The sequence below is a fragment of the Panthera tigris genome, chromosome E3 (genome assembly GCF_018350195.1).
Source record: "Panthera tigris isolate Pti1 chromosome E3, P.tigris_Pti1_mat1.1, whole genome shotgun sequence".
Classification (NCBI taxonomy): Eukaryota; Metazoa; Chordata; class Mammalia; order Carnivora; family Felidae; genus Panthera; species Panthera tigris.
In genome coordinates, this window is record NC_056675.1 from 17,212,053 (window position 1) to 17,228,098 (window position 16,046).

The 16,046-nt window shown below is 50.7% G+C and overlaps 2 protein-coding genes across 6 annotated transcripts; one reads left to right on the forward strand and one right to left on the reverse strand.

The window, feature by feature from the left end:
- Positions 1–1,729: 1,729 nt before the first annotated feature.
- Positions 1,730–6,150, reverse strand: BCKDK (branched chain keto acid dehydrogenase kinase). Of its 4 annotated transcripts, none has more exons than XM_042971328.1 (12): positions 6,045–6,150; positions 5,083–5,466; positions 4,892–4,960; positions 4,690–4,800; positions 4,327–4,374; positions 4,127–4,246; positions 3,947–4,045; positions 3,681–3,754; positions 3,234–3,362; positions 3,053–3,142; positions 2,429–2,587; positions 1,817–2,338 (listed from the first exon to the last, which is right to left on the reverse strand). In XM_042971328.1, the coding sequence occupies exons 2-12, from the start codon at positions 5,275–5,277 to the stop codon at positions 2,194–2,196; spliced, it is 1,239 nt and encodes a 412-aa protein (XP_042827262.1). In that variant the 5' UTR covers positions 5,278–5,466; positions 6,045–6,150; the 3' UTR covers positions 1,817–2,193. The 4 variants fall into 4 exon arrangements, with proteins under 4 accessions (XP_042827265.1, XP_042827262.1, XP_042827264.1 ...); XM_042971330.1 differs by lacking the exon at positions 6,045–6,150 and adding an exon at positions 5,618–5,845; XM_042971329.1 differs by lacking the exon at positions 6,045–6,150 and adding an exon at positions 5,601–5,845.
- Positions 6,151–13,353: 7,203 nt separating this feature from the next.
- VKORC1 (vitamin K epoxide reductase complex subunit 1) lies at positions 13,354–15,453 on the forward strand. 2 transcript variants are annotated; one of them, XM_007092176.3, is made up of 3 exons: positions 13,354–13,586; positions 14,382–14,491; positions 14,993–15,453. In XM_007092176.3, the coding sequence occupies exons 1-3, from the start codon at positions 13,414–13,416 to the stop codon at positions 15,199–15,201; spliced, it is 492 nt and encodes a 163-aa protein (XP_007092238.1). In that variant the 5' UTR covers positions 13,354–13,413; the 3' UTR covers positions 15,202–15,453. The 2 variants fall into 2 exon arrangements, with proteins under 2 accessions (XP_007092238.1, XP_015397570.1); XM_015542084.2 differs by lacking the exon at positions 14,382–14,491 and having other exon boundaries at positions 14,993–15,098.
- Positions 15,454–16,046: the final 593 nt, after the last annotated feature.

Genomic DNA, 16,046 nt, shown 5'->3' on the forward strand with positions numbered 1-16,046 from the left:
TCAAGGCCTGTGTATGGGGCCTCAGGTTGCAGATCAGTAGGAGTTCTTGGGGTGCCTGTGTGGCTCAATTGGTTAAGCCTTGAACTTCTGCTCAGGTCATGATTTCATGGCTGTTGAGTTCGAGCCCCAAATCGGGCTCTCTGCTGTGGTGTGGAGCCCACTTCGGACCTCTGCCCCCCTCTCTTTGCCCCTTCCCCTCGCTCTCTCTCAAAATAAACTTAAAAGAAAAGAAAAGAAAAGAGAAGAGAAAAGAAAAGAAAGAAAAGAAAAGAAAAGAAAAGAAAAGAAAAGAAAAGAAATAGGAGTTCCATATGGGAGGTGGGGAGGGTGATGGCAATGGGAAGTGCTGGTAACTCGGCTTTGGAGAAATTAAAGAATTGGAGGTGGGCAATGAATGCCAAGTGTCTGGCTGCATAAGAATATGAAGAAATAAGTTAGGCAAGACAAGATTAAAATTGTAATGCCTTCTCCCACTCCCCATCTTCAAGATTGTCACTCTATCCACCTAAGGTTCTGGTGCCTCACTTTTGACTTCACCCAACATCTTGCAGGGATGCTCTCCTTTCTAGTTCAGGATTAACCTAGGGTTTATAAATCCCTGATCCAGGTTACTATACCAACCTCCTCACTATTCTTCTAATCCTCCTTCTACTGTGCAAATCTGTTATTTCTAGAACTATGTAGATGCTTCACCCCAGATCCTCTGGAATCTCTTTTTGTTGCCTCTTCAGATCCAGATTACCTTTGATTGATGTGCTTTCAAAAGCCAGAAGCTCTTTGTCAAATTATCCCTTGGACTAATAGAGCTGTGTTGCCTTAAAAAGCTGAAAAGGAAAGTTTTCAGTTTGGATGTTTAAGTACCTACCCACCCCTACTTCCCAACATAGACATTAACCAATGATTGTCAAGTAAAGGAATCCATCAATGACTGTGGAACTTAGCTCTCTTGCCTCAATTCTAAGGCAAAACTTACTAGCTCTGGACTTTTGCCTGAGATGACATCCTTGTTTGGTTTCCTGCCCTTCCCTTTCCTGCTTCCCCTACTCCCTAACCAGAGCACTTTCTCAACAAATCACATGGACACAAACCCTCCTTTCAGCATCTGCTTCTACGAAATCCAAGTGGAAACATCCCTTCCTAGCTTAAAATCTGTCCATGGATCACTGCTGCCTGCAGTAAAAAGCCCATGCTTCTTGGCTGTACTCCAGCCTGACCCCCTGCACTGCAGTCAGCAGGATTTTCAGTCTGGTAAGTCACTGTGGTTTCCACCACCTGGCATTTGACCTCCAGATACAATTCCTGTCTCCCCTCAATCCCCCACCTCCATCACTAGTCCCACCAAAGCAGACTTTCAGGCCTGTCTTCCCCTCCCCTGGGTCCCACCTGCTCTCTTTAGCCCTCCCTACCAATGCCCCACTGTCCCTTGGCACCTGCCAGGGTATAATCTTGTGTGTTCCTTTTCCTTGGCAGAAGCAGGCACAGCTGGCAGGCAGTATTTTTAACCTTACTCAGGCTCAGGAATCAGGTGGCTCAGGTTGCCCAGTCTGGTGACCTTCACTTCCAGAACCTGTGACTGCCAGGAAGGGAAGAGTCAGAACTGAGGCCTGAAGCTGGGCCAAGTTGGGCCTTCAAAATTATCTGGGACCCAGAAACATTTGTTAAGTGAAATGAATGAAAGGTCTTTGCACAAACTGCCAGAGCCATCCCAACTCCCGCCAAACCAAATGTGCAAGAGATTTGGGGGCAATTCTATACATAGCCTGCCAGGCTGTCAGGACAGTTAGAGACTAGGACATGAGCTAATTAAACCCAAGGGCCCAGGGAACCAGAATAGGGTGGAAACCAAAGCTCACCTGCGCTCCCCACACACGGGGCCCAAGAGGGCATTCAAAATGTGAACTTTAATAACAAACAGCAGTCAAGGTAGGGGTTCCCCAGGAACAAGAATAACGGAGCTGGTGCTGGAGGCCTCAAGGGTCCCCACTTCCTCTCCTCCAAGGCCTGGAGGCAGGGAGGCAGCGGACCTCTGTAGAGGAGGGGCAGCACCGGGCTCCATGTAATTCCATATATTTGGGGCCCTAAGACCCCAGATGCAGCAGCATGTGGAGCAGGGTGGTACCCTGCCTCACCCAGAAGGTCCTGGCAGGGTGTGCAGCCCGGGCCAGGCAGGCAAGCAGGCCAAGGGCTGTGGGGTCAGATGCGGAAGCTTTCCTCTCGGCCATCGATGTGACGGAGCCGCAAGTAGACATCTGTGCCAATGCCCTGCAGAGACTGCAGCCGAAGGGAACCACCGAGGTACTCTGCATAGGCCCGTGAGGTTGGCAGCCCAAAGCCGAAGCTAGAATGGATGGGGGACAGGAGAGAGGCTTCAGAGGCTTGAGTCTCCCAGGGACCCCCACCCTCCCATTGTGGCCAGGTGGGGCCTCACCCGTGCATGGGCCCTGACTGGCCACCACTGTGCATGTCCAGGTGGCCAAAAAGGGGGCTGATCCGGGGGTCCTGGGTGCTGGCCTCAGCTGTAGTGAAGTGGTAGTCCATAACCCGATCCAGGTCTTTGTGAGCGATTCCCCCGCCCCGGTCTGAAATCCTGGCAGGATGTTGATAACATGGGCTTGGCTCAGCTTTGGTGGGGGCTCACTACCTCCCAAGCAAATAGTGCTAAGTCAGCCTTCCTGCCCCCTCCACCCAAAGATGGAATGTAGTCCACCTGGACCCTCGGGCATTATTTTTCATAAGTGATATCCTTCCATCCTCACTTCTGCTGAGCCACTGGTTGCTTGTACCTTCTCACAGGATTTTACATTTATTCTCAAGCCAGCATCATGGCCTGGTTACTCCTGACTCCTCAGTCCAGGCCTTTCAGTTGCTGACAAGCACAGAGCCCTGGAAACCAGCTGACCCCAGATCCATTCATATCCAGCTCATGGCATTCTCAGAAACAAAGAGTATCTTGTCTCACGGCGGGGCAGGTATGGCTCAAGGTCATAGAGCAAGTCAGAAACAGTGCCTGGAACCCCCATATATCCCGGCTCAACTCCCACTCAGGGCAAACCTGATGACGAGATCGATATCATTGTTGGCGATGGTAATGACCACATCTGGGACATTGTAGGGAGTATCTAGGTGACTCTCCATCGTAGCTCTATGCAGGGAAGAAAGATCAGTAGGTAGTGGTACCCCAGCTTCACCCCTGTTCCTGTCTTGCCCCCTTCCAACATATCCAGCCAGCCCACCTCATGGCATTCTTGAGGAGCTCAGGCAGGATGTAGTCCAGTGGCATAGGGATGAAGGGGAAACGGGCAGCCACATGTCCATTGATGCGGACGCGGGGGGCATTGCCATACTTGTGCTCACACAGGCGTCTGTAGGTAGGAGCAAGGGTTCAAACCTAGACCAGTGATTCTCAGATGGAGGAATTTCTGCCCCCACCACCCCTAGAGAAATTTTGCAATTTCTAGAGACATTTTTGCTTGCCACAGCTAGGAGTTGTATTAAGTAAAAGCCAGGCACCCTTCTAAAGATCCTAACAAGCATGAGACACCTCCTAAGAATTATCTGACCCAAAATGTTAATTGTGCCACATTTGAGAAAGCCTGCCCTAGACCATGCCCTAGGCAAGGGCTCAGACCCAAGCCTTCTGGGCTGGAAGATATCCACCCCCTTAGCTGTTCTAGCCTCACCTGGCAAAGTCCACCCACTTTTCAATAATCTTCTTTGGCGACAGGCGAGTGCAGATGATGCCAACAAAGTCGGGCTGGCAGGAGAAAGAAGTCAAGACTAAGCAGCACCTTGACCCACACCTTGGCCACCAAATGCCTGCAATCTTTGGACCTCTGAAGCAGCCCCAAACCTCTCCCCAGGCCCTTGGCCCAGTCCCCAGCCCAAGGGGGCCCCTGGCTCAGTCCCCTCTGCCCCACCTGATAGGTCTCAGATCCCAGCACCCCACCTTGTCCTCATGCAGCGCCAGATGATGTGTGGCCAACATACGGATCCCAAGCCTTGAAGTCAGTGTCTTGTCCAAGAAGTAGCGGACAAGCTTCTCATCCTGTAAAGAGTGGAGTCTCAGAACTCTGTACCTTTCCCAGGCCCCCCAGTAGGCTTGGGTTCCCACTGTGCTGCCCCTAACCTCTATGTGCTTCCGGCTCTCACGAAGGCCCTCAGCCAAGAGGGTCACCACATCCTTGTGGTCGTCCAGCAGCTGTCGCACCAGCTGGCAGTACCGGGCCTCGTCCGCCTGGTCCTTGATCTATAGGCCACAGAGTCATAAGCATGGATGTTCCAGCCCTGACCTCTCAGCCCCTCACCTTACCCCGGCCCAGCCCTCACCGGAGGGAAGTCTGTCAGCTTCTGGAAGGCACGGATGTACAACTCGTGCTGCAAGGAAGAGGTGTGGGAATTCACAGGGATGTTGTGGGCACTGGGTAGAGAGCAGCCACCCATGCTTACCCATGGGGATTGCCATCCACCCCAATTCACTTGGTTTAAACCCCCATCATGGCCTTTTAAGCCTCCATGAATATTCAACTTTGGCCTCTGAAGGCTTGGATCTGAGTCTTCTATGGCCCTGAAACCTTTTGGCAGACAAGTCTCTGCCACTCTAGTCCCATCTCCCAATATGCCCCTTGGGCAGTGGGCACAATGATCTAAAGTCCCCTCTAGAGAAACCTATGCCCCCTGAGACCACCTTACCACGTGTAATATGGTGGGGTTGCAGCCAATGATAAAAGGAAGGCTACGAAAACCTTTGATGCGGTGAGCGATCCTCACTGGCAACTCTTGCTGCAAATACCGGGCACTTTTCTAGAAAAGAAGAGGGAAGTCAGGGCCAGGACATGAGTGGCTGGGCCAGAGCTCCAGGGACCAAGAGGGAAATAGGGTGCAGAAATCTTACCAGGAGGTGGCTGCCGTCCTGAGAGCGGCCTGAATAGAGCATCATGGTTGGAGTGAGGCGGACTGAGGGCTGGAGGGGGCAGATGGGCTTTGAGCACTGGATCTGCAACACCCCACCCCCACCACATTAGCTCCACCCCTTCCCTGGACACCCGTTCCAGCTCCGGACCCGGCCTCTTGCCAGCTGCGCACCTTCTCCGCTGCCACATCGATGGCCGACTGATTGTAAAAGGAGGTGACAGTCTTGGAGCGCTCCCGTGCCATCTCCACGTGGTGCGTATCGGTGGCTGATGTGGAGCGGGCCCGGAGCGACAGTGCAGGCCCCAGTAAGGGCCGGAGTGGAGGTCCGCTCCGGGGACCACTCCCCAGCACGGACGCCAATATCATCGTTCTGCTCTGCTCCTTTGTTTCTTTGTCGGACTAGGCGGCTGCTAGGGGCAGAGGACCAGATACAAGGACACGACCCCGAAATGGGGCAGGGGGTGTGTGTGGATCCGCAGGGTCTCTTCTCTGACTTCAGGGGCGACAGCAGGTCAAGGATGCTGACAAGCTCAGTCCCCAGGGAACAGTTCCCATCTGTCAGGGAAAGGGAAGGGGTAGTTGTAAAGATCCTAATCCAGACAACCGGCACCATCTCTCCACGTGGGCACTGGTATCATCAGACCTGGGCAATCTCTGCCCACCCATTCAACCACCTCCCAAACACATACAGGCCGAGCCTGTAAACCTTGTTTTCCGAGGCAATTCTTCAACTTCAGGCTCTATCTGGTGTTTGGAGGGTTGGAGACCCTCAGACTCGTCCAGCCCGAAAACAACGCCCCGCTCCCTATGGTCCTGGGGACCCCCGTTCAGGGGGCGGGGTTGACCCCTACTGAGCGTCTTCAGACTGAGCGTCTTCAGACCTGGACCCCTAGAGTGTGGTCTGCGTATGTGTAGCACACAGTATGGTCCCCCCAGCTGCCCCAAAGTAGCGGCCTGGGAGTCGCCGTCTGGGTTTCCCCTCCGCAGGGTCACTTGGTTCGGCCCGTATCCCCCCTATATGGTAGATGCCATCCCGGTCCACGCGCACTCCACAGCCCAGCTCAATGGCGGAGGCTACGAGCGCGCGCCGCCAAGCCCCTGCAGGCAGGGTTGGCGCGGGTTGCTCCACTTACCGCGGGGCCAGGGCCAGGGCCAGGGCCAGGGCCAGGGCCGAGGTCCGAGCGAAACGGCCCAACAGTCCACCGGCGGGCTAGCCGAGCCGCCTGCGCCCTCTGCCGCTGTGACGTCGCGTGGGCTTTGGGGGCCCGGTGCCTCCTGGGAGTTGTAGTTTGGAGCCAGCCCATACCGGCTACACCCGTGCTCCTGGACCCCCAAATAAATTCCACGGCTCCCTCCACAGGTCTCTCGGAGTTATTTGTGGTCGCCCTGGGTCTCTCTTTCCTGCTTTATAAAATGGGGTTTCTGGGAGTGAAATGGGAGAGGGCGGGAAGATCCTTAGATGCAAAACACACAGACCAAATTCTACCTGGGTTCTTTCCCTGCTGTCCCAACCTTCTCCTTCCATTTCTTGACTCATTTATGGAAAATCAAACTGCTGGTTCAAACCCCAGCCCAGCACTTACTAGCTGGGACAACTTACTTGAACTGCTCAATGGTCTAGTTTCCATGTTGGTATAACGAGGATGTATCAACCTTGGGGTTGTCGTGTGGATATGTGAGTTTATATGTGTAAATTGCCTAGAACAGTGCCAGGTGTGGGATTAGCACTATGTGGTAGGTATGTTACTATTATTCATTCATACCTGCCACACTGATTGGGTAACTTTTCTGTGCCAGAAGAGGGGCTTGGGTATTGAATCAAATAAGTAGACCCTTCCTTGCCCCAAAGAGAAAGACAGTTTCAGTGTCATTAATCCTGATTAGGGCTGCACAGGATGGAAGCGTTAAATAGGGTCTGGGACACTGGTACAGGTGCAAAATGAATAGGACTCAGGAGCCTAAGCTGGAGTGGGAAGGGTATGGCAGGACAGAGAATAGCCTGGACAATCTGTGGATATACCTGCAGCCATGTGGAGGCTAGGAAGGAGAAGGGTCCAAGGGGGTGACCAGAACAAGATCATGAAGGGCAAGGAGTCTGCATTTGTCCTGAGGTACTAAGAAGTCACTGAGGGTTTTAATTCAATCTCCTCATTAGACAGAACCCTCTGGCAGTAGTGATTGGGAGAGTGGGAGTCGGTGAAACCAAATGCAGAAAGACAGTGAAAAAATAATTACTTTTTTCAAGCAGGAGATGATTGGGGAGAGACTTTTCAGCATGTGTGTGTTTGTGTGTACTTGGATTTGTACTGATTGGATTTTTCTTTACCGTGGTTATGTATTTTCTAAATATTTTTTAAAAATTAATATTTATTTTTGAGAGAGAGTGGGAGAGGGGCAGAGAGCAAGACAGAGGATCTGAAGCAGGCTCTGTGCTGACAACAGAAAGCTCAATGCGGGGTTGGAACTCATGAACCGTGAGATCATGACCTGAGCCAAAGTCGGATGCTCAATCGACTGAGCCACCCAGGAGCCCCTTTTTTAAATTTTTAAATTAATATGGGTTAAGTGAAGCAGGCAACATCTTTGGAGCCCAAAGTCTGTCTTTAAACTTCGGCAGAGGTGGGACCCTTCACTGTGGCTGACCTGCCTGAGGAATTGGGGAAAGGTGGGCATAACCATGAGGATAAGGTTCCCTGAGTCTGTGGATTTCCTCTGTCCCCCCTCATCCCCACACCATTCCCATCCTTTCTTTCCCAGCATCGTGGCAATATCCTGGAGTGGGGCCAGAAGGCCACTCAGCTCTGGAGGCAGGCACGGCTTGGGCTGGTGGAAGAAGGAAGAAGGAAGGGTGGTTCGGTCGGGGGTGGGGTAGAGTGGAGGGTTGGGGGGGATGGGGAACAGCACGCGCAGAGAAGCAGAGGACTCAGAGTGCTTGCAGTGTGCCAGAACTCGGCGCTCAACGCGGCCGCGGCGTGCACCGGAGCACAGATGCCGGTGGCGTCTGGGCAGGGCTTCACCCCTTTTAACCCTGAGCGCTAGACCAGCCCTCGGCCTTAACTCGTTGCTGCCACCCGGCGGCGGAAACTGGAAATACACTCTAGAGTTTCATAATACAGAGCTCACCGTTGCCCAGGCACTCTTCTATGAGCCTTATGTGTATTAATTTCATCTTCGTAACAGCCCTCTGAGGCAGGTACTATTGTTATTCTCATTTTACAGAAATATTAAAATACATGTTCCCCTCTTTCCTCTCTGTCCTTTCCTCCCACATGCACTGGCTGCAGCCACTCTGGCCTCCCTGTTGCTCCCTAAACATACCAGTAACATTCCACCTCAGAACCTCTCACTGGCTTTCTCTCTACCTGGAACACCCTTCCCCTATATATCCACATAGCTTACTCCCTCACCTTCTTCAAGCTTCTGCCCAAATGTTAACTGAATGAAGCCCACCCTGACCATCCTGTTCAAAACTGCAGTCACCTCCATTCCCCTCACTCTGCTCTACCTTTTATTTGTAGCACTTATCACTAACAACATACTATATATTTTATGTATGGATGATATTAACTTCTCACTTTTTTCCTCCTCTTCTACAATGTAAGACCAGAGCATGACTATTTGTCTGGTTTCCTAATTTATCCCAAGCTCCTAACACAATCCCCTGGCACATAACATGTGCTCAATAAACATTTGTTAAATAAATGAAGGAGATTTGGGGCTTTATCTTCTGACCTATTGAAATGGGACACTACTTAAAGGCAGAAAGTGACAGAACTACATCATCTGTTTTTTTTTTTTTTTTTTTTTTTTTTTTTTTTTTAATAAACTCAAGGCCAAATGCTGGGCTTGAACTCACAACCCTGAGATCAAGAGTCACATGTTCTACCAACTGAGCCAGCCAGGTGCCCTACCTCATTATTTTTTAAATGGATCAGTTTGATTTGCAGTGTGGAGAATCAATCTGTGGATGCTGGACAAGTATTCCTGGGAGACAAGTGAGGAGACTACTGTATTTATCTAGGTGGGAGGTGATGGCAGCTTGGACCAGGGTAGTGGTCTGCATAGATTACAGGGATTGAGAAAGTAGTCCAAGAGGAGTGGCTTAGGTGGATGGAGGGGCCATATTTAAAATGGGAAACTCCAGAGAAGGAACAGGTTTGGGGAAATGTAAGGGGTTCACTTTTGGGTGCATTGCATTGCATCTCATTGGCCTATGAGGCATCCAAATGGTGGTGACATCTAAGAGGTGTTTCTCTGGGGTTTGGAGCCCAGGAGACAGATCTGGTCAGAGGTTGGAAGTTGTGACCTGCAGGAAGTAAGAGAAGACAGGGGAGAAAATAATGTTGCCCCGTGTAGCAGTTTGTATTTCTGAAAATGGCCCGCCCCACATGAACTTCTTAGAATACGACTTTGACACTTCTCAGATCAAGAGATGGAGTTCTGGGGTGCCTGGGTGACTCAGTCAGTTGAGCGTCCGACTCTTGATTCTGGTTCAGGTAGTGATCCCAGGGTTGTGGGATCAAGCCCCGTGTTGGGCTCTGTGCTGAGCGTGGAGCCTGCTTGGGATTCTCTCTCTCTCTCTCTCTCTCTCTCTCTCTCTCTCTCTCTCTCTCTTTTTTTTTGAGAGAGAGAGAGAGAGAGTTCCATGTTCCTCCCTTTGGAACTGAGGAGGCTTCTGTATAGTGAAAGGGATACTATGTGACTTTAAATGCACCTGGGTGGCTCAGTCGGTTAAGCTTCCAACTTCAGCTCAGGTCATGATCTCGCGGTCCGTGAGTTCCAGCCCCATGTCAGGCTCTGTGCTGACAGCTCAGAGCCTGAGCCTACTTCACATTCTGTGTCTCCCTCTCTTTTCCCCTCCCCGACTCATGCTCTGTCTCTGAAAAATGAATAAACCTTAAAAAAGTTTTAAATAAAAGCTAAATCATAAAAAATGATGCAACTTCCTCTTGGCTCCCTGGAGCACTTGTACTAGAATCCTGAGCTCCCATGTAAGCAGTCTGACTGCCCTATATTAATCAACTATCACTGTGTAACAAATTATTACCACAACATAGCAGCTCAAAGTAACAAACATTTATTTTGTCACACAGTTTCTTTGGGGCAGGAACCTGGAAGCAGCTAAGCTGCATGGTTCTGGCTCATGGTCTCTCATGAAGTTGCAATCAATATGTTGGTTGAAAGTACAGCCATCTGAAGGCTTGACTGGTGCTGGAGAATCCAATTTCAGGGTGGCTGTCTCACATGCTTGGCAAGTTAATGCTGGTTGTTGGCAAAAGGCTTTAGTTCTTTACTAGGTGGACTGTTTCCTTGGGCTGCTTAAGTGTCCTCATAACATGCCAACTGGCTTCACCCAGAGCCAGTGATCTAAGAGGAAGCAAGGTGGAAGCTGCCATATCTTTATGACTTAGCTGTGAAAGTGACACACTATAATTTCTGTATTATCCTACAGGCTCAGGTCAACCCTGCCTAGCATGGGAAGAGACTATACAATGGTGTGAATACTAGAAAATGGAAATCATTCAGAGCAATTTTGAAAGCTGACTATTGTAGCCTGGGGGCTGCTATGCTGGGAGGAAGCCCAAACTAGTCCTTATAGAGAGACTACATGGATCTTGAGACTACAAAGAGAGAGAGAGAGAGAGAGAGTGAGTGAGTCTGGGTGACTCAGTCAGTTAAGCATCTGACTTCAGCTCAGATCATGATCTCATGGTTTGTGGGTTTGAGCCCCGCATTGGGCTCTGTGTGGACAGCTCAGAGCCTGGAGCCTGCCCTCCCACACTCCCATTCTGTCTGTCTTTCTTTCTCTCTCTCAAAAATAAATAAACATCAAAAAAAATTTTAAAAAGAGAGAAAGAACTGTTAGGTTCTCCCTCAGCTACTTCAATCTCTCATTGTTCCAGCATTAACCATCACCTGACTGCAAATATGGGAGCCAGACTCCTCAGCCAAAATTCTCTTTCCAAATTCCTAACCTATAAAACATGTAAGAGGAAATAAAATGACTGTTATCATTTGAAGCCATTCTTTTTTGTGTGGTGATTTGTTGAACAGCAGTGTGTCCTCAATGATTCCCACCTTCTGGTACTCATACCACTCAGCAGTCTCTTCCCACACTGAACAGGGCCGACCTGACCCCACAGGATAATAGAAAGAGAGGCCTAAGTCCTAGCCCTCTGTGTTGGTTTCCTATCACCGCTGTAACAAATTACCACAAATTTAGTGGCTTAAAACAACATGAATTTCTTGTCTTATAGTCCTGCAGTTCAGAAGTCCAACATGGGTCTCACTGGGCTAAAATTAAGATGTCAGCAGTTCCTTTCTGGACACTCTAGGCAGCATCCATTTCTTTGCCTCTTCCTGCTTTGCCACTCATACTCCTTACTTCATGACCTCCTTCCTCCATCTTCAAAGCCAGCAACATTGCATCTCTCTGTGCCTTTCTGCCATAGTCCCACCTCCCTCTGACACCCTTCTTCACTTTTTTATGTTAAATGTTTATTTTCAAGGGAGGGGAGGGGCAGAGAGAGAAGGGGACACAGAATTTGAAGCAGGCTCCAGGCTCTTCACTGTCAGCACAGAGCCCGACATGGGGCTCGAACCCATGAACTGTGAGATCATGACCTGAGCCTCAGTCCGATGCTCAACAGACTGAGCCAGCCAGGTGCCCCTGCCCTTTTTCACTTTTATAAAAAAAGTTTATTTTGTTTGTAATCTCTACACTCAAGGTGGGGCTCAAACTCACAACCCTGAGATCAAGAGTCTCGTGCTTTTCTGACTGAGCCAGTCATATGCCCCCCACCCCAGCCCATCTTCACTTTAAGGACCCCTGTGATTATATTGGACCCATAGGATAATATTTTAAAACCAGATTAGGGGCGCCTGGAAGGCTCAGTCAGTTCAGCATCTGACTCTTGATTTCAGCTCAGGTCATGATCTCACGGTTCGTGAGATCGAACCCCACATTGGGCTCTAAGCTGAAAGCATGGAGGCTGCTTGGAGTTCTCTCTGTCTCCTTCTCTTTGCCCCTTGTCTGCTCACTTTCTGTCTCTATCTCTCAAAATAAATAAACTTTTTAAAAAGTTTATTAAAACCAGCAGATTAATAACCCTAATTCCATCTGCAACCTTAATTCCTGTTTGCCATGGAATCTGACATATCCACCGGTCCCAGGGATTTGAACATGGGCATCTTTGGGAGCTGTTATTCTACCACCATGCTGCCTAGAAGAAGAAGAGTGCCTCTGAGAAGGAGCTGCCACAGAGAGAGGAGAGCCATCAGGAAAGTGAAATATCACAGAATCCAGAGAAAGTTCCTGGGAAGGAGTGCTCAACAGTGACTAATACTGTTGAGAGGTCAAGAATGATAAGAACTCAAAAATATCTATTGGAGGGGGACCTGGCTGGCTCAGTAGGAAGAGCATGTGACTCTTGATCTCGCAGTGCAAGTTTGAGCCCCCAACTTTGGGTGCAGAGATTACTAGAAAATATATCCATATATAGATATATACAGATATATCCATTGGATTTAACATCCTGGTGACATCAGCCATCAGTTGTCAAGGGAGTGTTTGGGAGCAGGAGCTAGTTTATGTTGTGCTGGGCTGCAAGGAAGAAGTGAGGAAGTACAGACTGGAAGTGTAAAATCTTCCCAAAAACTTGATTGTGAAGGGAGATTTGTCACTGTTTCTAAAATGGGGAAAGAGAACCGAGTTTCAATGCAGATGAAAAGGAAGAAGAGGTATAGGAGAAATGGGTCATCAATAGATGCCATTATTGCTATGGAAAGAGCACAGCTAGCCTAACGAACAAAGGCTTGTGAAAGAGGGACTGTTGGGTTGATCCAGACTCAGGTTTTCCCACAATAAAACAGAGGTTAGGATAATGTCAAGGGTGTGGCGGTGGTGATGGCGCTGGGAATTTGAAGAAGAGAGAGACTGGTCGGCAGGAGGGGCTGATGAGGCAGGAGGGAATGGTTGAGCAAGCACTGAGGATTGGAGATTATAATGCTAATAGTATCTGAAATAATAATTTCAGGGAAAATGCTGGTTCTTGATCGGACCGCAGTATTCGCTGGATTCCCTGATCCGCTGGTCTCTAGGTCCCGGATGTTCCAGTGCTTCGAACAGAGTCTGGCATAGCCTAAGCGCTATACTGTTAGCCACATTAATATAATTTTTTTTTTTTTAAACTCGGAGACTCCATTTCCTTTGAGGCGCTGCGGCCGCTCGGACTACTACTCCCATCATGCCTGACAGGCCTTGTGCTCTGTAATTACCCCTAATCCCTAATCTAGTTTTTCAGTCCCAGCATTCCTCCCTGTTTTCCTACTTTGCCAGCACGCCCATCAAGTACTAGGAACAACCAGTGGATCAGGGAGTGCGAGACCAGGCAGGCCAATCGCCCAGTCAGAGGGGCGGGAGAGGGCGTGGCCACATCCTGCCCCGCCCCTGCTCCGTGGCTTGTTCCCTCCGGGCTGGCGCCTCGGGAGGTACCGTAAATCATGGGCGCTACCTGGAAGAACCCTGGATGGGTGCGGCTCGCGCTCTGCCTCGCGGGGTTAGTGCTCTCGCTCTACGCACTGCACGTGAAGGCGGCGCGCGCCCGGGACCAGGATTACCGCGCGCTCTGCGACGTGGGCACCGCCATCAGCTGTTCGCGCGTCTTTTCCTCCAGGTGCGAGCGGGAGTGGGAGGCTTGGGGGACTGGGCTGCTTGTCCTAGTGGCCGCGTTGCCAAAAGATTCTGGAGCCTGGGATCGGGATCCCTGGGAGCGGACGCATGGGAGCGGGGCTGCTCGAGGGGGCGTTGCCTGGCGAAACTTTGTGTCTGAGTTAGGAGTGTGGGGCCTGGGGCCTGGGGCTGGGGCTACAGATAGTGCCGGGCGCTGGGGTTATTATAGGGAGTAGCACGTAGATCCTAATGCCAAGGAATAACGGTAACCGGGCAGGAGGAGGAATGGGATAGTGTATAGGGACTGATAATGGTCTTGAGGTCTTGGGGATGGCCGTAACAGGATAAGGTGGTTAGGTCTGGCTACGTTTGAGGGCCTGGCTATGCTCGAGGAGGGGAGTGTGTAGCCAGGGAGCTGGAGATTTAGAGGTCCAGGGCAGTAAGATTCTGCAGTGGATTCCCAGTCTCCGGTAACACTATAAAGCCAAGTCAACCCTTCTACCTACCTTGTCATCTTAAGAACTACTGAAGGTCTAGGATGAAAAGAGGGGTGTATGGTGGAGCCATGGCCATGCCTGACCTGGCCTGGGGATAGGATAGGATAGGGGCAGTGACATGGAATCCTGAGCTAGCCTGGAGGCCTTTGAACCTTGGACTCAGGAGGGCATTGGGCGGGGGGGGTGGGGGTGGGGGGGGGTGGGGGGGGGGAGGGAAAGTACAGCCTGGGTGGCTTTTTGGAAATCACCCCTCCAGGACGCACTGTGTTGGCACTCCTAACCTGAGCCCTCCCCTCCACCAGGTGGGGCCGGGGGTTTGGACTGGTGGAACATGTGCTTGGCCCGGACAGCATCCTCAATCAATCCAATAGCATATTCGGTTGCATCTTCTACACATTACAGCTGTTGTTAGGTGAGTGGCCCCGCCCATTCCCTGCAGGCCCCACCTCCTTTTCCTAACCGGCCCCTTCCCCCTTGGCCAGTCCATTCCCATTCCTTATAATCATGGTGACCCAGACACTTGACAGCAAGCTACTCATCACTGAACACCCTGTGGGCAGGAACTAACAAGTGTTTCACTTGGTTTACTTACTATCAGAGCCAAAAGCGCCCTTAAAGACTTCCTAGGACCCCAGTTTTATGGAAAAGACTCAGAAGTTACTCTCTGGGAGGAATCCAAGGGCTGCTTCTCTTTCATTTCATGTAGAGCTCAGCAGGAAAATTCACTATTTGAGTTCCATGGATCAATGAACAGATAGGAGAACCAAGGCCTTGGTGAGGATCATCAGAGCCTCTCGGTTTGGAGATTCTTCCCCAGCAGCCCCTGATATCTGGGTGGTACCATGAAGTCAAGGCAGTATTCTAGAGGTGGCCAGTCCCTGAAGCCCATGCCTGAGCCTTGTCTGCCTTGCAGGTTGCCTCCGGGCCCGCTGGGCATCTATCCTGCTGGTGCTGAGTTCCCTGGTGTCTCTTGCCGGTTCTGTCTACCTGGCCTGGATCCTATTCTTCGTACTCTATGATTTGTGCATCGTTTGCATCACCACCTATGCCATCAATGTGGGCCTGGTGGTACTCAGCTTCCGGAAGGTCCAGGAACCCCAGGGCAAGGTCAAGGGGCACTGAACCTTCACCCAAGCCAGGCTGACCTCATGCTCTGCTTTGGCATGTGAGCCTTGCCCAAGGGGGCCCTGTCTGTGTCCTTATAAAAGTCTGCAACCTGACCCCACCATACTCCCACACAGGACAATGGACCAAATGTGCCACACTCTTTCCTCAACCCTAGTGCCTCTGTCTCTCTCCCCAAGGACTGGTTTCCAAAGCTCCTGCCATTGCCCAAGGAGGGAAGGTTCTGAGCAATAAAATTTCTTAAATAAATTAGCTAAGTCTGAGCCATCTGTCTACGAGGAACCCTAGTGTTGAGCCTCCCCCAGTCTTGCCTCCTCTGGAGTGGAAGGATGAGTCAGAGGGAGAGTGGAGGGCCTGCCTGAGAAGGGTGGTTAGTCCCTTCTCCAGCGTGTGGAGTCAGCAAGACCTGGGGCGCCATCGGCCCCTACCCCCAGGAAGCAAGCTGGTGGCTTATCCTTGCTGCCCAACGAGAGCCAAACTTTCTTTCCTGGGAAAGCCAAGCACACACTTGCAAGGGCAAAGTTCTGTCCATGCTTGCTGGGAAGTTCTTCTATGGTCTGACCTTAACCTCGCCAGCTGCCTTGTCTACCACCCCCAAGCCAGTCCTGGCAGCCCTGGAGGACCAGGGACATGTTTCGAATATTTTTTTATTTTTCATGATATATACTAAGCATTTACATGCCAAGCACTGCTTAAGAATATGACATGTGTTAACTCATAATCTTTATATATCCAGCTGTATGAGGTAGGTACTCTTATCCCTATCTTGATGAGGAAACTGAGGTAGAGAGAGTAAGTAGTTTGCCTAAGATTACACAGCTAGTGCTGGGGAGGGGGTTAGG